This window comes from Lissotriton vulgaris, chromosome 3_1 (genome assembly GCF_964263255.1).
Source record: "Lissotriton vulgaris chromosome 3_1, aLisVul1.2, whole genome shotgun sequence".
NCBI lineage: Eukaryota > Metazoa > Chordata > Amphibia > Caudata > Salamandridae > Lissotriton > Lissotriton vulgaris.
Window position 1 is genome coordinate 192844289 of NC_141689.1, and position 22607 is coordinate 192866895.

The 22607-nt window shown below is 44.3% G+C and overlaps 1 protein-coding gene across 1 annotated transcript in view; it reads left to right on the forward strand.

The window, feature by feature from the left end:
• The window catches only part of NOL6 (nucleolar protein 6), a 398079-nt gene that overhangs the window by 219214 nt on the left and 156258 nt on the right, over positions 1-22607 (forward strand). Inside the window, exon 20 of the mRNA XM_086960307.1 lies at positions 12275-12427. Within this exon, the coding sequence (XP_086816433.1) occupies positions 12275-12427 (153 nt within the window). The remainder of the gene's footprint in view (positions 1-12274; positions 12428-22607) is intronic.

The following is a 22607-nucleotide window of genomic DNA, read 5'->3' on the forward strand; positions in this document are numbered from 1 at the left end:
TTAATTCTCTCATTTGGACAAGATCCGGAGAACGCTAAAATCCGATTTCTTGACTGCATGAGAAATGGATGTCTCAACTGTCTTCAATTGAATTGAGACAAGACCGAGATTCTGCTATTTGGCAAGGAACAGGCCTTCTGGTCCGAAGACTGGCCTTTTGAATTGGACACCACCAATTGTAAGCCAGCTCCTCTCCCTAGGATGGTAGTCAAAAACCTTATTTTCTGGTCGATTAGAATCTTCCCATGAAACAACAGGTTATGTCCGGCTGTGGCAGCGCGTTTAGCACCATGCACCTGCTCAAAAAAGGGTTCCAGTGTGTCCCGTTGAGATCAAGGAGAAATTTGTTTCATGCCCTCATTAGGAGTCTTCTTGACTATGGCAATGCCTTGCTGGTGTTGGCTAACCAAACTCTTCTTTCCAAGCCACATGTAGTCCAAAACACTGTGGCACCCCTGATCTGTAAGCTCCCCTTTGCCCCAACCTTAAAAGCTCTTCTCTGGCTACCAGTCAGAAAGCGTTCCTTGTTCAAGCTTCTCTGCCTTGTTTACAAATCTTTGACAGGCAAGGGCCTGGCATACCTGCAAGCGAAGCTTACTCTGTACTGCCCTAGCAGAAATCTCAGATCCAAGGATAAAGCTTTAAGTTCCCCTCGTATCCGTACTTCGAGATATGGCGGTCGGTCATTCTCCTACTTTGCCCCCCACCATTAGAACAAACTTCCTCACCACATTTGTTCTTGTTTCTATTTTATTTTCCTATTTTGATCAGTCATCCTGTCTTGGTTCTGTGGAGCGCGGAGATACCCCTTCGGGAGTGAGTCGTTTGCGCTATTAATATATTACTAGATTATGATTACTCTCGTGGCCAATGCACTTGAGGGAAAGAGCTGCGATTTTGTTTAGTCACAGTTTTGGCTCAATATAGTAGCATACAGGTTAAAGAATACTGCTGCAAAGCACAACGTGTTACATGCAGATCACAGATTTGCATTTTATGTTGGTAGTTCAGTGTGGTATTCTTTTTGTCACAGACCATTTAGTTACTTGGATTTCATAATCAACAGTCTTTCTAATACTGCACGTTGAGCTATGCACTGGCATCAAAGTGCTGCATGCAAATTAAAAGGCATACGTTTAGAACCCTATTGTTTTTTCCCCTCCATCTTTCGCTATTGTAAGGTTGCTAAAAAGGGTTCCTTTTGGTAGCAATTCGTATTAGAATGACGCCACAATTATTGTGTTATGTTTATAGGGCGGATTTACTAACACTTTATGCCTGGTATGCATCACAAAAATTATGCAAACTGTTGCTGTGGGGCTTACTTTAGGTTGTAAATTCTGAATTGTGTTGAACAGAAGCCCTAAAATAACACAAACTATTTCTATGCACTACTTTACATCAAGGAGGTATACCATGGGTGTTACATGAATGTTCCCATACAATCGTCTATGGATTTTGACACTTATCTCTATCTACTAACTTTGGTAAAAAGGGATTGACATAAAAAAGTATGCCTCCTCAAAAAAGTTGAAAAAAAATGTCTTTTCCACAAACCTTTCTAACTGTGCATGTGTGCTGCACCATACAGCACACATACAAAGTGGTAAGGTGTTAAACTTTGTCAAAGTATAGAATTTTGTGCTGGAAAGGTACCCTTCCAGTATAAAACCCAAGCTTGGGAACACACAAACACTCTTGCACTGTAGTTTACTATGGGGCACGTTTGTGAACGTTTGTGCAAAGCAGCTTAAGAAGGTGCGCCTTAACTTATTTGGATGACAGAGCAGTTTGAGAATATACATGCATTGAAGTATGACATTTAGTACCTAGATACAGTTACACGATCGTAATATATATGCAAGTATGCAATTACACTTTGTGGACCTGCTGTGTCCTTGTTGCTCAGTGAAAACATAAACTATCTTTGTTAACAATATATGCCCTATAAGTTTATGAAACGGTCCCTGTATCAGATCAAGCCCTCATACTGCCTACCAGTATGGTTGACCTGTGACTCCTACACATGTAGTCTTCATTGTTTTAAGTCTCATTTCTTATAAATATATATACACACTTCTATGAGTCATTTCTCTGTGCATGGTTTGTGATGTAAAGCATTCTGGCAGTCTACATTAGGATGAGTTGCGTTATAAAGTAAATAAATGTGAGAATGGTGCTCAAGAGAGATTAGGGCGCCATTGCAATGTGGTAGTGAGGACACCCATGAAGAAAGTCTTTGTGGGACGCACCAAGAAAGATTGTGTAGTATCCTGGTTTGTTATGGTTCATGCTTTGCCAGTGGAATGCTGCCTGAATGATGCAAGATGGAATGTTGGGAGTGGGAACTTACAGTTGGCGAAGGGCTGAGCGCCTGGCTGGCTGCTCCTGGTGGGGCTGAATACTACTGTACTACTGACCTTCCATCTAACTTCAATAAATCCTCCTGAATATCATCTACCTGCTTGGAGTCAGTTACTACAGATTGTTGCACTGGTTGCCACCAACGGTAAGCCAGCTCTGGGTATTTGTCCAGATTCATGCAAGTGTGAGTCTGATATGTGGGAATGGAAATACTTTAAATTCTTTGTTGGAGATGGTGCATTAATCAAATAACTTTTTGTGTGATTCAAGAACAACGTAGTAACATACTAGTTTGTCTCGATCTAAAAGCTTTAGCTCAGTTCAACTGAAAGCAAAATGTTTCTGCATAGTGTTATCCAAATTCCATAAAGGTACTTAGGAATTATGTTACAGTTTCTTTTTCGAATGCCTGGTGGAACAACAGATGCAAAATGAATGATGTCTTTCTCCCTCCTGCCCCTTGAATCGCCCCTCCGTTGCGTGTAGAAAGTAAGACCCCTCACAGGGGTCTGAGCGTGATGCTTAGCAGCCTGCTTTAAGAGATGCCCTTGCGGTGGTTTTAGATTGCTTCTGTTCAGGGACTTTGTAGGGATTGTCCACTTCCTTTGCCACAGGCCTCAATCTTGAGGAACCATGTCTGGGCTGACATTCCACTCTGTCTCTAATATGTTTCTGTCTTTGATCCAGATCAAAAGCTCAAAAACATGACCTGTTACGGAATACCTAGGACAGCGGAGGATTCCACCCAGTGCCTCAGGACACTGGCAGAGATGTTTTCATTAGACATGTTGATTGTTTCTTAGTCTCCTGGATGTTCTGTTATGTACATTTATAAAGGAAAGTTTTAGAAATGCAGAGGAGGTGGAGGTAAAGAGACGAAATGCACGTAGTCTCTGTTAGCTTTCACGGCGCATCCTACCTTCTACACCTGATACTTATTAAATGTCAATCATTGGCACAGCTTCTTTTTTAAGACCGGAATGTTGCCTTTGTTGGTCTTTTTCTCTGTGTTGTAAATCAGTCGGTATTAAAAGCTCTTCTGCATTCTGGTGCAGTGTGTGTTGGGCAGGATAAGGCAGTCATGAGATTCATCCACCACTGGGATCACTTTGAAAGAAACTTCAAAGCCATCTTTTTAAGGGATCCTTCCTTTCAAGGGATCTTCTCTTCTTTCATCCTGCCTGCTTTTCAAAGAAATTGGATCAGACACCTGGAGGTGAAGCTGTTGTTTCTCCATTTTCTAAGTAAGATACGGGTCAATAGCAGTCACTTGGCTGATACAGCCAATGACTACTTAAAAACAGAAGTTCCGCTGCTATTACAAACTTTGCTCACATGTTGTGGGTGAAGGAACATGATCCTCCTATGTTTCTTGGGACTTTGAAGTTCTTATGGAAAATACTTTCTTAGTAGCATAGTAGCCAAGTAGACCCTAAATTACAAGCCGTTTCTAATTTGGGGTCAGATGTATATAAGTCTGGTTGCTAAGTACTGCAACTAGTTTTTTTGGTGGCCAGTAAATATGGTTAAGAATCAAACAATGTACTAATAGGTCGATTCTTAAAAAGGTGAATCATAGTAATTTGTCATCTGAATATTAAATGAGGTAGGGGTGGTTGCCTGCTGGGGTCAACCAACTGCCTTGCCTGTGATGGCATTTCAATAAAGAAAACTATTGTTTTTAAATGCAGCCCGTCTTCCTAACCGGAACCTGGACTGCATTTAAAATGAAAAGTTAACTTTTTTTGTTTGTTTTTGAGTCTCAAACAGTTTTTTTTTAACATCCCAAAAGGGAAGGGATTTTCAAGGGACGCTTTACCTTTTGCAAAGGTGTTACCACTCCAACTTGGGAATCAGTAACTTTTCAATGGTTTCGACTGCTATTTTGGTTCTAAACTTTTGATACATATGGATTTGAATTGCAGTTGGAAAGAACGCCAACCAAACGCCCCTTTCAAATGCTGAAAGGTGTTCTAGTCACTAGAAAGTTACAAAGTCCTAAAAGGGGTTTAGTAGATTGCTAAAAGGAATTTTTCAACCTCCGAATCGGAGCGTTTTAGACGGGTAATCTGCTTTATACATCAGGCCCTTGGACGTATAGCTTGGGTTTCCATTGTGGTCCTGCTTTCACCTCAATCATATTAATAGTATTCTTTCTTGGGCCGACTTCCAGTTGAATCAGGAAGACAATACAAGCCCTAAAATTCGACTAGATCCGCGCATTTTTCACACCAGTGAGTGAAGTTGCTCTTCTGAGCTTACAGATACTTAAGAGTGAGCAGGCTTTCAGCTGACAAGAACCCATCCTACTGGCCTCCATCCATCCTTTTTTCTCATCACTTAATATAACTGTATATTGTAGGCCTTAGTGCTTAGAAGTAACAAAAAGGTAACACATAGCACTATTCAGAACTAACAGATTATCAGTGGAAACGTGCAGAACATGCTGTATCATGGAACTTCTTCTTATCGGCCACACAATTTACACAGCTGGGCGTATTTCACGTTGGATTTAGATAGCCTGCTCTTTCGCAGTGTTATTTATTATTATATTCCTGATTATATTCCTGATTGTATCCAGCACTTTTCACTTTTCCTGCATTGGATTTAGATATTATGTTTGGATTTAGATAGTCTGCTCTTACGCAGTGTTATTTATTTATTATTATATTTCTGATTGTATCTAGCACATTTCACTTTTCCTGCACCGATTGCTACCCATATATTAGTGCCTCTTACAGTAGCATTATGTTCTATATTCCCTACTATATCTTGCACGTCCTACTTTATCGTCACCGGTAATGCACCGGTTGCTACCTCATATATTTCTCTTTTGCTGCTCGCTAATGCTACCTGTTGTGTTATTTAATCTGTGTCATTTAATCTGTGTGTGCATTTGTATTCTGTCACTGATTCCTATACCCTACATATTTCTGACTACTCGTTATTGACACCTTCGATTTAGATATTTTTTTATGGTCTGCACAGGTATTTTATTCAAGTATTTTTCTATATTTTTCTATATTTCATATCTTATACCTCATATATTTTTTCGTTGCTGCTCACTAATGTGATATCACTAATGATATTATTATGGTTTGCATAGTGTTTTATTCCAGTATTTTGTCAGTATTCTATTGCTACTTGCTCCGATTACTACCCCAAATACCCTGGAAGCTCACTAGTGTCAGCCAATCCTGTATGCACCGACTACTACCTCAAATACCTGGCAGCTCACTAGTGTCACTTACCTTTACCTCACTATGATGGTCTGCATTTATAATCTGGGTATAGCACTACTGTGCAATCACTAGTGTCACTTTAGGCCCACGCAACTGTTTAGGACAGTGCACCCTTCCCTCCTACACCCTCCCTCCTAAAACCTACCTAGACTGTCCTATGCAACGACTACTACCTCAAATACCTGGCAGCACACTAGTAGCACTTACCATTAGCTCACTATGATTGTCTGCATTGGTACTCTGCGTATAGCATTACTATGCACTCACTAGTGCTCTCACTAGTGTCACCTTAGGCCCACGCAGCTGTTTAGGACAGTGCACCCTTCCCTCCTACACCCTTCCCTCCTAAAACCTACCTAGACTGCCCTCCCATCATGGAACCCGTCGGCAAACACACATATAGAATCAACTACCCACCCTCACTTACTAAAAAAGCCGCTAAACGTTTTAAACACAACTTCCTGAGGTCCCACCCTGAAACTCCTTGTGTAGACACCTACTTCTCACCAGTCAATGGTTCACTGAACATTGATATTATCTTCCACACCACACGCAGAGCCCAATGGAGAAACATGTTCCGCACCTTACTCAATGTCTCCACCTCCAGGAATTTCGCGCATGGCCTAAAACTCACCATCACTCCATCCCAACTCTTCCCGGGCAGAACAACCATCACTATATACAATAACGGGATCATCCTAATGCAATCCGCTGACAAGAACCTGGAACTACTAGACAACATGTTCCCCAAGTTTAAACAACATCTCGCCAGTCATCGGACCCCCACTCATAGCACCCGCAGGCCTATCACCCCTGAAGTCACCCCCAATCAACCCCAAAACGACACGCACCTTCCCCCCACCCCCGGCACCTCAGACACTCACCCACCTCATGTAGCTACCTTGCACTCCACAGCTACAGGCATAGATCCTTCAGCCGCACATTCCAGCGGCACCCCCTTCCCCCCCTACAGCCTCACCTTGTCATCCTCTCATACCACACCCATCCCTGACACCACAGCCTCAAGCCACATTCATTCTAACCTAGCCCAGCCTCGAAACGACATGCACATCTCCTTTACTCCCGACACCCTAGTCACTCACCCACGTACCGTATCTACCTCACTCCCGTCGAGCACAGACATAGATCACTCCCCCGCCTACACCAACCACCTCACCCCTTCTCATCACACACCAGCCCTCACCCACTTTCCCACCCCTAATACCACAGCTCCCACCCAAAACGACATGCATCACCCCTTAACTCCCGGCACCTTAGTCGTTCACCCACCTACCGTAGTTACCCCTCATCCCTCAAACACAGACATAGATCTCTCTCCCGTTTACAACAACCACCCCACCCCTTCCCCCTACTCAACAGCCCTCATCCACGTTCCTCTCATCCCCGTTCCTCTCACCCCTGATACCACGACTCACACCCACAACCCGCCTAACACAGATCAACATCAGACCGTCACACACACAGGCAAACCCCACTATTTATCCCCCCCCATTCTCAGCCCCCACTTCCTCCCATTAACTAATCACACAGAACACACCACCTCCTCCATCAACTCAACTCCACCCTCTCAAAAAAGAACAACCTACAATCCCGCTACCCTCCCCAGTCTCACCCCCCATTACCCAACCTCCACCCCCTCCATCACTAATAAACGCCCATCCTCCACCTTGCACTCTACGCCTACCACCAATACTCTCATCCACGCCACCAACCTCTCCCCTATGTCATCCACGCCCGACCCTCCCATCCCCACCTCCAACACATTTCCCACAATAGACCACATTACGACCTCCCTCCTCCAGCTCAAAGAAGACATGTACATCATCAAACAACAACTGCTCTGTCTATCACACTCCAATCACCCCTCACCCAACACCCTCCACCAGATCAAACAAGACATTCACAGCATCAAACAAATACTCAGCACACACCCCAGACACCAATCACGCGCCTCCACCATCACCTCCCCTCCCAAATGGTCCTCCAAACGGGTGGCGAACTCTCGCACTCGACTCCCACCGCATTGGACCTCAATCCCTGTTCACAATCGCGAAAATCGCCCCCATCGCTCCTGCAACCCTCTCTCAGACCTAGACACAACCACACTCCTCCGCTCCTATGACTCAGGTCCCCATAGCATCACACCCGACACTCTCACTGCCATTCCCACGATTCACTCCAATCCCCTTAGACCCCCCACACTGAACAACAGAATCGCTATCCATAGTAACCTGAGTAATGTCCCCCTCGCTCTAGAACACCCTTCTGCCATCGACACACCCCGTCTCAAATGTACTCTGCTCAACTGCAGATCAGCCGCAAGACACTCCGCCGCCATTGCCGATCTCATCCTAAAATTGGATCTTGACTTAATCATCATTACTGAAACATGGCTAACAGAAGCTTCTACACCTATAATGGACATTCTGGTTCCCCCCAACTACCACATCACTAGGCTTGATAGGTCTGGCAATAAAAAAGGTGGCGGAATCGCATGTATATACAAGAGCAACCTCTCTGTCCTGAAAGTAACTTCCCCTTCCATACCCTCCCCAACGTCTTGTGAATACATCTGCCTCGATATTGTCAGTGAGGGCAAACAGATCTGCACTCTGCACAGCGTTTACCACCCACCCGGTGACAACCTTACCTTTTCCCAACAAATCATGGACATGATCTCAACCAACTCCGGGCGACAACTCACACAAATATACCTTGGTGACTTCAACCTCCGCTGGAACGATCACAATGATGCAGTGGTTAAAGGTCTGAAGAATTTCCTTAATGCCCTTGACCTCACCCAAATTTGCAACAGTCCAACACACGATAAAGGCTCTATCCTTGACCTTATCATCTCCAAAGAGGACTCTATCCAACTCGAATCTATCCAACCCTGTGACTGGTCAGATCATCATATTGTCACATTCTTCATCAATGAAAAAGTCAAATTTAACCCTGCTCAATCCGCCAGGCCCAAAGTCTGGAAAAGAGACATGAAAAAGCTAAACTCAAACTCGCTGCCCCCCAACAGCTGCAACTTACTACTTCCTCCTGCTGGCGTTAAGGACGTCCAATCCTTGACTGATCACTATCTCAACACTATGACCTCAATAATTAACGAAGTCGCACCCTTGCAGCTAAAAAAAGCCACTGCAAAAATCTCCAACCCCTGGTATGACGGGAGTCTCAATGACGATAGACGCGCAATGCGAATGGCAGAGCGCACCTGGAGATCAGCTCCCTCTGCACTGAACCTAAAAAACCTGAAGAAAAAGAGAAATGCCTACTTCAGGAAAATAAAACGATCAAAATCAGACTTCTTCAGTCGTCAGCTCGACCAAGCCAAAAATCGTCCGAGAAAGCTGTTTGAGCTTATCCGAACACAATCCAAAGAACAACCCCAACCTCTCAACACCATGCGCGAAGCTCCCTCCTGCGAAGACTTCGCCTCTTTCTTTTACCAAAAAACTGACAACATAAAGAATGATCTCCTCATGGACGCAAGCCTCTTCCCCAAACCCCACCGCATAGCACCCACTAAACCAAAAAACAATGCCTCCTGGTCAACCTTTGTCACCTACACAGAAGAAGAAATTGGCAAACTGCTCAGCACTCTGAAACCATCCAATCACCTCACGGACCCCCTTCCTGCTAACGCTGTCAAAGTCCTTACCCCGTCGCTCCTTCCACTCTGGACCAAAATCATTAACAGCTCACTTCAACAAGGGATCATTCCCGACTCCCTCAAAGTCGGACAAGTCACACCTTTGCTAAAGAAACCTACAGCCGACCCCTCTGACCTAAACAACTACCGTCCCATTACCAGCATTCCGACTCTTGCCAAACTGCTGGAAAAATGCGCACAAATACAATTGACTAAACACATTACTCAGTTTGATCTCCTCAACTCTCATCAATCAGGCTTCCGAGCAAATCACAGTACTGAAACTGCTATGATTCACATAATCGACGACGCCCTCCAAATCCTAGATCATAACGACACCTGCCTCCTCATCCTCCTTGATCTCTCCTCCGCATTTGACACCGTCAAACATGAGAGCTTACTCGAACTATTAAACACAAGAATGGGCCTATCTGGAACTGTGCTCAAATGGTTTACGTCCTTTCTGCATAACAGGTCGCAGAAATTCAAGAGCAACAACTTGATGTCCGCGCCAAGACCTGTATCGCTAGGCGTACCACAAGGATCCTCCCTATCCCCAACTTTGTTCAACTTAGTTATGGAACCTCTAACCACTTTGCTGCAAGAATCCAATGTACACTTCCACATGTATGCTGATGACACCCAACTTTATCTCAAACTACAATCACCCAAAGACATCACGCTCTTGAACTCAACGATCAGAAGCACTCAATCTTGGCTGGCCGCTAATCATCTCAAACTCAATGCCCTTAAAACAGAATTCCTTCTGATCTCACCACCCGCGAAGATCACTACCGCACAAATGTGGCTTAAAGACCTCACAGCACTTAATGTTCAACCCACCATTGTGGACTCAGCAAAATCTTTGGGCATAACACTTGACACCAATCTCAGCATGCAGGAACACATCAACAAAGCAACTAAGGGAGCGAACTACCAAATCAACACCCTTAGGAAACTTAAACCTTTCCTTCCAGCCAAAGACTTCCAAACTGCGGTACAATCACTAGTCATACCTCGAATAGAATACGGCAGCACCGCACTCTGCGGTCTCCCCCTAGCTACTACGGCACCCTTAAGAGCCTCTTTAAACGCCGCAGCAAGACTTATCACTGGATCAAAAAAACACTCACACATTTCCCCTGACTTCAAATCCCTGAACTGGCTGCCGTTTGAAGCCAGAATACACCTGAAAATCGCTTGTTTGACGCACAAGGCTATCCACCTGAGCTCACCTAGATACCTCGCACAGAAGCTTACGATTTCTGGAGGCACCAGAAACACTAGAGGTACAAACAATCTTTTGCTAAAGCCTAAAAGATTCCGCAAGGAAAAAACCTATAAACGTTCCTTCTCGGGAATGGCTCCCAGGATTTGGAATTCGCTTCCCCCTGAAACCAGGCTGACCACATCCTCCATACTTTTCAAGAAAGAAGTAAAAGCGATCCTCATGGCTAAATACACTTGAACCACTACTGGAGATAAAACTACAAAGACTCGTTACTCATCTGTACTATTTGTTCGAACCCTTTGTATTTTATTTTGACTCTGAATTTGATTGACTTCACTGTTTTATGATATAACTTCAATGTACTTCTAACATGATTGATGTATCTGCGTATACATGCTCCCCTTCTCTGTAAAGCGCTCTGATATCTGCGAAGATCTTGTTCGCGCTATATAAAACTTTCAAAATAAAATAAATAAAATGCTAGTAGACCCAGAGTATGTATCTACAAACTAAGCAGGTTCTCAAGTGGGCTTGGCATGAGAAGGACTGTTTTTGGAGCAACAGGCAAGGATTGACCTTTGTTATAAAAGGTACCAACATTGGGCCTGTTTGTGGCCAGACCTAATCTTTTGTTTTCAAAAAATGCATTCATTTGTCCTGTAACTGAGATAGTAGGGGATTAGCTTCCAGTTCGTGTATTCTCGTGGGTTGAGCTAGCTGCTTGCTATGCACGTGTCCAAACAGGTTTTAGTTTACATAGACAAGTTTTGCGCTAAAGGTTAATGCCTAAATAATATATTTGTATTTCATTAATTTGGTAAAGCTTTGTACACCCCTAAATATTGGTAACTCGTATAGCTCAGTCGCCCACCAATAGAGTAGCAAGGCCCTTACAAGTCTGTGTTATGTGGAGTCCTGAGACCCCACGAGCAGTGGAATACTACTCTGCCACAGCTGACTTGCTTGACAGAATATCAGAAACTTAAAAATGCTGTACACACCGCAGAGATAACCGCAACATATGTCAACTCCACATGGTTTTGGATGGCAGATCGCACAGGTAGCAACCGCAATGGATCCCATCTGTTCTACACTTACTTACTGACTGACATATGGTATATTCACCAACATACTGCCCACCAACATACTGCCCTCAGATTGAGCTCTCCACCTAATGGGCTAACCCATAACTGCAGACATGTCATGCACCAAAGCACTAGGAAACCAAAAATTGGTAAGCATGTACTGTTCATAACCCATGCTCTGGTATTTGCTTTCAGAGGTCCTGACCTGTGGGCTGCCATGATGGTAATCTAACAATCATACACTTATTGAGAAATTAATCCGTAAGATTGCATTAAAAAAGCAAGCAGATTTTAAAATACATCCACGGTTTTCCCTTGCCACCGTCCACCTCAGTACAGCAGAAGTTTAGAATGCTTGGAAATCTATTCACTATGACATGCAGCTGCTTTAACTTTTTAATAGTTCTCACCTTTCAGTCTCCTCTAATGTTCTTAATATTCTGTGCAGTACATCTTGCAACACAGGCTTAGTTGTTTCAAAATCACAAAGTTTCAGTTTATTTTGAGGGAAGCCATAAGTTTGACTCAAACAATATGGAATATTTAGGAGTCAACATATTTCATTTCCTGCCCCTCTTCTCTTTGGGTCCTGTAACACGTGTTTCTGCTCAACTAATTCCCCACTGTGCAATTGTGTTTAATAAATATTGTATATCCTCTTCCGTAGCCTCCAGCAGCAGCATCCAGCCTTCAGTGGAACGTCTCGCCTCGTCAAGCGCTGGATCAGTGCGCAGATGCTGAGTGACAGCATCTCCGATGAGTCCGTGGATCTGATTGTTGCGTTTCTATTTTTGCACCCGGCTCCATTTACCCCTCCTAGGTAAGATGCCTTTGCCTTGAATTGATGCTGAAGATTCATATGCGCTAGGCTACTCTTAGTGTTTGTATAAAGCGTATGTACATGTGCTAAACCAGAATGTCCTTTGTTACCCTTCAGGCCTAAATGACTTCTAATATATAGGTATGGATTGCCCAAACTCACACCCCTTGTACATGCTTGTGATCCTTGTAATGGCTTTAACATGCTACCATAAGGAAGCCTGTATTGAAGGCGAGGTCAAGACCTCTTTAGGATAATGACTTGGTGGCATCTTCTGACACCAGTTGAATCAAAACAGACCGTTCCCCTTGTTAGGTTGTACCTAAGAAAAGACACTGTAACTGAAGATTAAGCCCCTTTAAAATACCTGTATTTATTTGATGTAACCTATATTTATTTTATCTCCAGTGTATCTGTCAGAGGAGAAACACCATTCAACACCAACCTTTTATTGAATTTCTTAATTGATGACATTTTTATATTAGCTTTGAGTAGGAATTCACTGTTAAAATGAGTTTACACATTTTAAATGTAAACAATGATCTATGCAAAATATCTGTCCCACATGAAATATGCTGTCTCTGTAAAATACAACACTGCTGTGAACTGCTCAAGCAAAATGTTATTTCTCCTTGAACATGTTCATACCTACCGGTGCTGAGAACTATTGATAAAATGCTATAGCAGATGAGCTTGATTTTCATTCTATCTACAAGTTTTTATATGTTTTGTAACAATGAATGTTTAAAAAAAACATCCCCTGCCATGCATTATACATTTTAACATAGTGGCTCACTTTTGTGGGCCAGAGACATCAGTTTACAGTTGTACTGGGCATGTCTCAAAAGTCACAGAGACACTTTTCCCCAGCACTGATGGTCCAAAACCCATTACAGATTTTTCTCCATTCTTCATTGATGTTTCTAGGTAGTACATGTGAGCCTGCTATTGATGTGGAGACATGAATTTTATGTAATTTCTTTTGGGTTGCTGTCAGGTAGGAGATTCAAAGTTTTCTGCCAAAACCTTTTCATTGTGGGAGTCTTTTTTAAGGGTTTTTTATTTTGTAAAATGAGGCGCTTGTGAGAAATAGTGTGTACATTATTAAAATGAATACTTTGAGATATTTGGGCGCAAGATGTAATATATGGAGAGTATATTACCAGTTCACATCCTTCTGAATAAGACTTCTTCAGGGGTGTGCTCTGGCCCCAGCATTGTTTAGGTTATATTTAGCTGATCTCCTTCTGTTATTCCAGGAAACCCATTCGATTTCTCCTGAAATGGGAGGGTGATGGGGGGGGGGGGGGGGGGTCTAACAACGTTTCTTACCTATTGTACGCTTATGAAATTACTGTTGGAATTCCCTTTTTAACTTTTCTCGAAACGTCCGATTTCTTACAGAAATTAAGATTATGTGAATATTTTAGTACTATCAAAGACCCAGTGTTGTTGTTGTGACCTACAGTTGAAAGAATATTTTATGTGGATCAGAAGTTTAATTTAAATCAATGTGTGCTTTTGATATCAGAAATGAGAGGCACTAGAAGGAAAAAATCCTTTAGCTGCTCTATAAGTGTTAAACCTTTGTTCTGTCTGACATTGTAGCTCATGACATCAATGCAATGAAAGCTCGAGGCACCCGTCAGCTTCCACATGTGCAGCGTCTAATGGAATTGATTCCTGCTAATGTGTGTTCTTTAGCTTCTTCTATTGTTTTAAAGTAAGACAATCCTTTTAATCCACACTTTACAGTGTCGGAGACCACAGAACCCTCACATTAAGAGCCTTTTTGTGCAATACTCCATTAGCACCAGGACCTCATTACCCAGATATATCCATCAATGGAAAACAACAGATCCACTTTGTTCTACTTCAGTCCTTCAAATGAAGGATCTTTTTTTTATACTTGTTGGCTTTTCTTTCTCGTTGTTGACTCACATTGTCTTTTGGGCTGGGACATTCTTTCTGCTTGTAACCCCTGGCAAATACCAGATTAGGTTTTGTAGAATAATTGGAATGCAGGGTCAATTGCAGATTACTGTAAATAAACCTCCACCCTTATGATCTGATCTATCTTTCAGTTCTGTACATGTTTGTGGCTGTTGGATTAAAATCGAGCGACAAGACTTGTGAAGAAAATACTTTTTAAGGCTTCCCCTAAAACCTCAGAGTTGGAAACTTTTATGTTCTTGCTTATGTATGGTGCATGTACAGCGAAAATACTTTTGCCAGAGGTGGGCAGCGGACATGGTGCGTTGAGGTGTTGTGAACAGAGTGATAAATACACAAAGCTGCGTCTAGAATATGTAACATTTCACTTGTGTCATTTCATGGTATGTAGGTGTTCTAGTTGCATATGCAAAGGTCAAAGAAGTGATTCCTTTGCTTATTCCGCTTCCCCTGTAGGCCTCCCTCTATGCCCCCCCCCACCCCCCATTGAACCAAGAAGAACATTATTTGTTGCAACCGTCAGAATCTTAGGCTAAAGTGGTTCTTATCTGAAATGGATCTCCCTCAGTCTAAGGTATTACTTGCTCTGTTGTGGAGAACAGAAAAGGATTGTGAAATGCCTTCTGTGTATGGGCGTTAGAAGGATTCTGCGGTTGCAGTGCAGCAATTCCATTTTGAGCACTTCATCATTCTTCACAGGTTGTATTGAGTATTTTCTAATTCTCTGTGACTTGTCATTTGGATCAAGTCGTTTAACTTTACTGAGTAATAGGTTCTCAGAGCACTCTATGTAATGGAATTTTAATCTGAAGCTAGTGTGGTAGCTTCTATTGTAGAGCAGAAAACAGTGCTGTATGCTACATATATCGGAAGATGCAATAGGCAAAGAAGTCAAATTTTGTTGGACCGTGGATTTTTCAACCAATTCTCAATCATTAACATATATTGCATCCTGCGAATGAAGATTCCCACAATTCCAGAAGAAGGTTTGAATTTTTCTGTTAACAATAATGTGGTCTGAGGTCACTACATATTCTGTACCATAAAATGCTTCTGATTAATTAAAAGTGTGTTGCTTTCTACTGTGAGGTAAATAACGTCTGTGTATTTAGGTCTTAAAGTCTACGGCATCAAGTAGCTAATAGATTATCTAATTGTGTGTGTGTGTAAATGCCCAGCAATTGGGCTTAATGCCAGTATTTTGCCTTTTGCCTTTTCCAATTTTGGCGGATTATCAAGGCTCTGGGAAAGAAGACCTGATTACCTTTGAAGCAGACCATGTACTCAAATGTTGAAGGCAGGAGTTGAACCCTGGTTTCCTGGACTCGGGTTGCAAGTTAGTGAAATCTCCTGCACAGAACCCAGGGCGGTGTGTGCTATACAGGTTCTTTCGATGTGTACCCGTGAAACAAATAAAGCCCCTTATGGCTCTTTTCCCCGTTCAAAATGCCAGGTGTACTCTTACATTACATTTCACTCCATAAAGGAAAGACCCTAAGGAAATTCCCCTGCTCACAAAAAACTCTTTCATCATGATCATTCATGGTACAAAAACCAAGCACTCTTTCCACGTAATCCAATGGCATTGGAGCAGGCATTCTGCAAGGCATTCTGTTAAAGAGGCTTCTAAATGTTTGGCTATATTGATCTCAACCGCAAATGCTCTTTCCTTCAGCCATGTGATCCACCACAGGACTGGTGTGAACTTGAATATTACTTCCATTGTAAATTATTGGCATTGCAGATGGCTGTCTCGACTCAATATTTTCCACCAATAAAACGTCAAAATGATTTGCAACCTTGACCTGAAAGTTCGATACTGCTGCCTTAACTTTAGGTTCACCTCAGAAAGTTTACTGCCATATTCAATGTTAAGTGAGCAAAATAGCATTGCTGGTTCATTCCACTCTGAATGATTACTCAATAGGCAGACAAAGAGTGGAGCACTGCACCTACTTAGCACAGTGATTGTTGTATGCTGATATTGTGTGCACTTAGTTGCTAACAGAGAATAAATATTTTCTCTCTTAGTACTACTAAGCGAAATAGGTTTTACTGATTGATATTATCAAAGATGATTGAGGAAGTGCCTACAGCGACAACAGAAGTCACACCGTTAGCACCCCCTAGTCTCCTCCTCCTGATACCTTGGTCTCTTGTCCCGTTTACTGCTACCACTGAACTTACCGTAGATTTGCTACACACCACACAGGTCACTGATTGGTTTGTAGAATAGAATCTGCCTCCTCCCTCTGTTGCAGTATTTATGCTCTAGAACGTCTTGCTACTTCTCAGAAATGTTTCTCTTCTTGTCCTCTGCCTACGTAGGTATACGTTTCCTGTAAAATGAGTTAACATAAAGGTCCCAGCCTTTGCTCTTGGGCTGGGTGCAGTGTTTTTGCTTGTGGTGACCGTTGTCAGATACAGATTGGAGTATTTGCTTTACCCACCCCTTTAACTAGAGAGAGTATAAGTAACTGGTCACTTGTAGCAGAAATGTCGATCTTCATGCTTCAGGCACTTTAGAGCTGTACATGCTGCAGCTGTTTTAGAAAGCTACAGTAGAGGTCTTTGGAGGAATATTAACCTAAAACTAAAATGTCTTCATGGCCACAAACAGCGAGAGGCATCTAATGAAAGAAAGAATTGCTTCCATTCGGTTTGTGAACTCTGCCCACCAGGTCACTGACCTAGTTACTACAATGGGACCATAGACCATACACTTGAAAAGTATTTTTGACTGTAGAATTCAGTATTCCGTTGTTTAGACGTATATTATTTGGTGGGTCTTGCTATTTCTTTGGTGAAATCTGCCATGTAGCACGTAAATATTGAGATGTATATAGCACAAGACATGCAGACTCTTAATCAGAGTTGAACTTACATGAGGATAAAGAGCCAGCAGACCTTGTGATTTTACAGATCACAGGGGTTGCAACCAAAAAATGGCTTTGTTCTTTTTAACTGATTTGGGACCAGATGTACACACATTAACGACACAGAGCTCTGTCAAAGAGGCCAGGAGTTATAAAAACTGGAATACCTTTTGAATAAGAAGCAGTCTTTGAAAGTAAAGAAATAAAAACACCAGTGCACTGATTAGGACTCCCAAAAAACAACCACTAGGAGTCTGAAGTGTATTTATATTTTTTTAGGTCTCGCGCCTAGCGGTGCAGTGTGAGACATTTAGTAGGTGAAAAACGGGGTTTCAGCACTGACCTAGGAATCACACTTGTGCATGTGCTTTTCCTTTTGTGTGACACGATTGACCTTTGCGTGTATGTTTTTTATCAAGAGAGCATGCAATAGGCCAAAGGCGGGCGCATTGTTCCGCCCATGGCCTATTGGTGTCTATTACGCGCACCAAAGGCCATGTGATTTCAATTATCGTGCCCAGACACGGGCGCGATAATTGAAACCATGTCTCGCTATGGTGCGCCCGCACCACTCGCAAGCTTCTTTTTTTTGGGATCCATTTCACAGCGAAGCAATTTTTTTTAAACGCAGTAAACGGTGACGACGTTCTGCTGCAGCTCCTGGCTCAGCCATGTGATGGCCTCGGCGAGAAGCTGGCTGAGCTCACAGGGTGCAGGTAGTTTCGGGCAGGACCACTCAATTGTTTTTTCACTAAAGCGATCGCTTTCCCGATTTCCTGTGTGAATCGTTTGCAGATTGCCTTGTGTCTGCGTACTATGGGCGGCGCACCTGGGATCTGTCTTTGGAGTTTGTGGTTACAGGCATGGATAAACCCCCTAGAAATGGAGGCTAGAAAATACAGAGTCTGTCTTTCTGCGCATTAAGGCTATCTTTGAACCCGTGCGGGTGGCGGGTATATCCCGCTGATCTATCTACATTCCACATCCAGAAATAGCACTAGTTCTCACTGCACCGACCTACCGCCCTGTCCCCTCTATCCCACCTGGAGAGGTGTGAGGATTAAATATCACAGGGGGGAGGCCCGCTGCTCTGGCGCTTCTCCTCCTCTGGCTTTCCCCTACTCATTCTGGCTTTATCTCCTGTCGACTGGGTGAGGGGGTGTGGTGGTGGAAGTGGTAGTCCATAGGGCAGCTTGGGGCGTGCCACATCTGCGTATGACACAATGACGGGGCACTGGAGAAGGAACTATTTTCAAGGGGGAGGTGTGTGGGGGTGGGCAAGGAAGGGGTGAAGGTAGGTGTGTGTCCTAAAATCATAATAAGGAATGACAAACTGGAAACTAGAACTCAGCTCTCAGGCGACTTCAGCACTCCTGGTTCCCTCAGGGAGCATGGGTACAGTAGCTTGGGCAAACCCCGGTACATCCTCGAATTCTATTCTTTCTAAGTTTGGTGCGGATTCCAGCATAATTTGCACCACATTTACACCTGAATATCAAGTAATAAAGCAAAATTGGTCAAAACTCTGGACATTCTGTTCAATTTTACACCAGCGCAAAACATAGAGATGAGTAATATTTACTACTGGTTTTACAGGGAGCGAAGCAAACACATTTTGCTCCACTTTTAAAATGCGTTTTACAGGTTTACAAAGGAGCAAAATTCAGCTTGCTTTGTGAGTACTCGATAATCACAGAGCAGAAAATACAGCACAAACTGTATTTTCTCTTTTTGTACCCTTGTGCAAATGCGCCAACCGGCAGAAGTAAAACAAAAGTGATCGAACTCTGTTTGCTGCACCTAGGCGGGTATAAGGCGGCCCAAGGCTGCTTATGCCACACTAGCGTATCCATGTTTGCCTTTCATTTGATTATGTTCGTGTTGATAGCGACCAGTTGCTTGTGTTGTGCCTCTGTCATAGTTTGTTGCTTTCAATTTATGTGATCCATAGGTCACAAGCTGAAACCATGAAAAGGCCAACTGCGCTTTTCTTCCTTCCGTGGTCGATAAATGAAGTACTTTTCAATTGGGCAAAAGGAACGCCAATATAAGGCGCTTGCATACAGAAGCAACTGCGGTGTTATGCAATATCTAACCCAGTTCTTTTAATAATAGTATGTTTTCATATAGTGCTTCTTCTTACACATGTATCCTTATACACAACTGTTTTATTTAAGTTTGTGAATCATAAATACCCTTTTAGATTATAACCAGGGCTTTAAGTTGGATAAAAAAAATTGGGAGGGGTTTCCAAAAGAGATGTGACCTATGTAATTAAGGCCTTGGCTTAAGTATACAAGGAAAATGAGTGATGCACGCGCACCACAGCGAGACGTGCTTTCAATTATCGCGCCTGTCTCTGGGCACAATAATTGAAACCAGATGGCCGGCGGTGCGCTTTCACTGTCGCGATTTCCTGTGTCAAACATTTGCAGAGTGCCTTGTGTCTGCGTACTACGGGCGGCGCACCTGCATGTTTCCGTTCCTTTCACCTGCTCCACGCCGCGTGCGAGGACTTACATGAAGATGGATGTTCTGGGCTCTCTACACAACCAGGACTGAGGTTGCAATGCAAGGTACCCATTATTTCTTTTAGTTTCAGCCCTGGTGTCTCATTTCATTTGTATTGTGTTCCGTGCGTTGTAGTGTTTCTTCAGCTTGATAACAGATCGGATGGGGTCTGGCCTCGGTGTCTGCTTGGGGCTGGAGCTCCTCGCTGTTCTTCCCTCCCCCTTTTCCCATCACTTTTGACTCAGCTCTGACCCACTCACACAGTCCAACCCTTGCAGGTCCCAGGGATGGCATGAGTGGGAAGTTCGGTGGTTTGGATTGTGGGATCTTTGGGGTTTGTGGAGCAGGCGTTTGGAATGAGTAAATGAAGAAATGTGTGAGGTACAAAGTACTGTTGTCCATTGGGAAGTTGCGGAATGGAGCAGCTACGTCTTTGTCATTGGATGTCGTCATGGCAAGATTGTAGGAGGAGGGTGTCTGGCAGGTGCTTTGCAGAGAGTGGACAGACAGGACAACTTGCGTGTACTGTGCAGGTAAGATAGTTAGGTCCAGCTTTTTGCACTGTAGAATTTGCACACTATAGTAACTGGGCAATTTTTATTCTGCAAAATGTGGAGTGTTTTTCATGTGTTTATATATTATGGGTCTATGCCACCACTATTGCTTTGTGGTCTTCAAATTTGCTTTGGGGTGCATGATTTTCCCACTCTTTTTTCAGAGTTTTCTCGGAGGAGAGACCCCTAAACTCCCATTGTGAAGGTAGTGCCCACTAGCCTAGCTCGCTCGTGATGCAACACACCTCAACAGTTTTTGCGCCTCACCATTTTCAAATGCAACCAGCCATCACTGATCCGACTTATTATCAGTATGCTGCTACTTCATGTATCACGTATCTGGATGCCATGACTGAAACAACAAAATACAAGTGGGCCGGCACACTATGCTACGCACTGATTTGTTTGCACGTAATTTAAGCCACGCCCTGTATTAACTCATCCCTGCAGCTGGCGTTATCCTTTTAATCCAGTTTTCGCTGCTGTAGTGTCCCTCACACTTTAGGAAATGAAAGCGTTATATGGGGCTCTTAGGGCAGGACGATGATATGTGGTATCGCAAGTTGGTGGTGGTCTTCTCTTTGTGAAGGCAGGAGAGCTTATAGACTCCCATGGAAAGAGAAGAGACACAAAGACTGGCAGGCTGTGAGGGAGGGAGGAGGCCGCCTGCTGTGCACAAAACGTGCATCACCCTCTCTCTACCTGCGGGTGCGCTCCGTGATATTGCCGACTGGTGCCTCTACCCCCGTGAGCAAATTACTCCTGTCATTGTAAGAAATGACGCCATACCTGCTTCCTGGAAAAACAATGCTTCACACTTTTTATCTTTGCTGATCACGCTCTCGCTGCTGATACGAGGAGTGGGATCATTAACACTGTCGAGAGGCAGAAGTCGGTCAATAACTATTCCCCAATTGAACTTCGTAACTACCAAATTTTATTGAATACATTTGTATCCATTTGTTACTAACAGTTCTCTCGTTATTTAACCTCAGCAAACACGGTTGGGGGATGGGGGTGCAAAGCTCCCTGCTGGCAATCCTCCATGCTCTCCCGTGCATGGTCCGAAAGGTGGCAACGCCCTGCCGCACCCCACCGCGTACCTGCCGCCACACCTGCCCAACTGTAGCAACTCCTTCTGTTGCCCCACCCCCGCATCCCCACCACCAAACACATGCATTCGGCCCTCCCTGCCATGTCTGGTGGAGCAGCCCCTGCCGTACCGACCCAATTTGCCAGACCGCCCCATAGGCCATAGCCGGCCCTCCCTGTTTATCTTATCTGATAAATTCCTTTACTCTGAAGCTCCCCTTTCCCCTGTGACTAAACCCCCACACTGTGTCTTCCTGGCTGCATAGGTTAGTGCCCTCCCCCCCCCCACTCCCCTTGGCACGCTTTGCCTCCCTCCAACACCTTACTCCCTTCGTGCTGCGCCTTCCCAGAGCCAGTGTACAACCAAATCCCAGCCATCCCCCGAGGCAAACACCCCCGCTGCAAGCACCCCCACCGTCCAACGCTGCACTGCACACTCCCAAATCCACAAACAACTAGGCCAGCGCCTCTCCATCCCGTTCGACCCGGAGCAGCTCCACAACTTTCCCAGAGCCCCCCCAGCCGCACAAATGGGTGCAGCCTCTGACCCCATGCCTTCCCAGTCTTTACCGCCCGGACATCAACAACCACCGCAGCTAAAAACTCACTCACAGGCCCCCCCCAAACCTGTCACACCCAGCAAACAAAAAACCATGGCCGCCATGTGCATCTCCATCTCCTAGACTGCATTCCATTCATACCTGCAACCTAAGGCACTCCGTTTATTGTTCGAATGGCGCCAACCCCATATCCGCACGGCCAGCAACCCCCCAGTTCTCCCCATCTGAATACATTTTCCTTCCCCTGGACGCCCGTCGGCCTCCCCCACAGACCCCCTGTCACCACGTCCGCCCCGGATCCCAGCATGTCACCAACTCCCAAATTCTCCAAACACCATTCCACCAGACCCGGAACCAACCCCCCCAATAGCGTCATGCCTACCCCCCACCGTCCTGCGCAAGCAAAGGCACTCTGAGCCATCCGCCACCTCTCCATCTGCCAACTGCCCCTGGACTCTGTCCCCCACAGAGCCCTGCAGGGATCAGTGCGAGCCGTCCGCAGAGCAATGTCACACCGCTGGTCTGCCGCGCACGCGTCCAAAGTGACACCCCCAATCCCTCACAGATAGCCACCCCCTAATGGGCAGCGCCCGGCAACCACCTCAATCATCTCTAAATGTCGCCCAAACTGCCA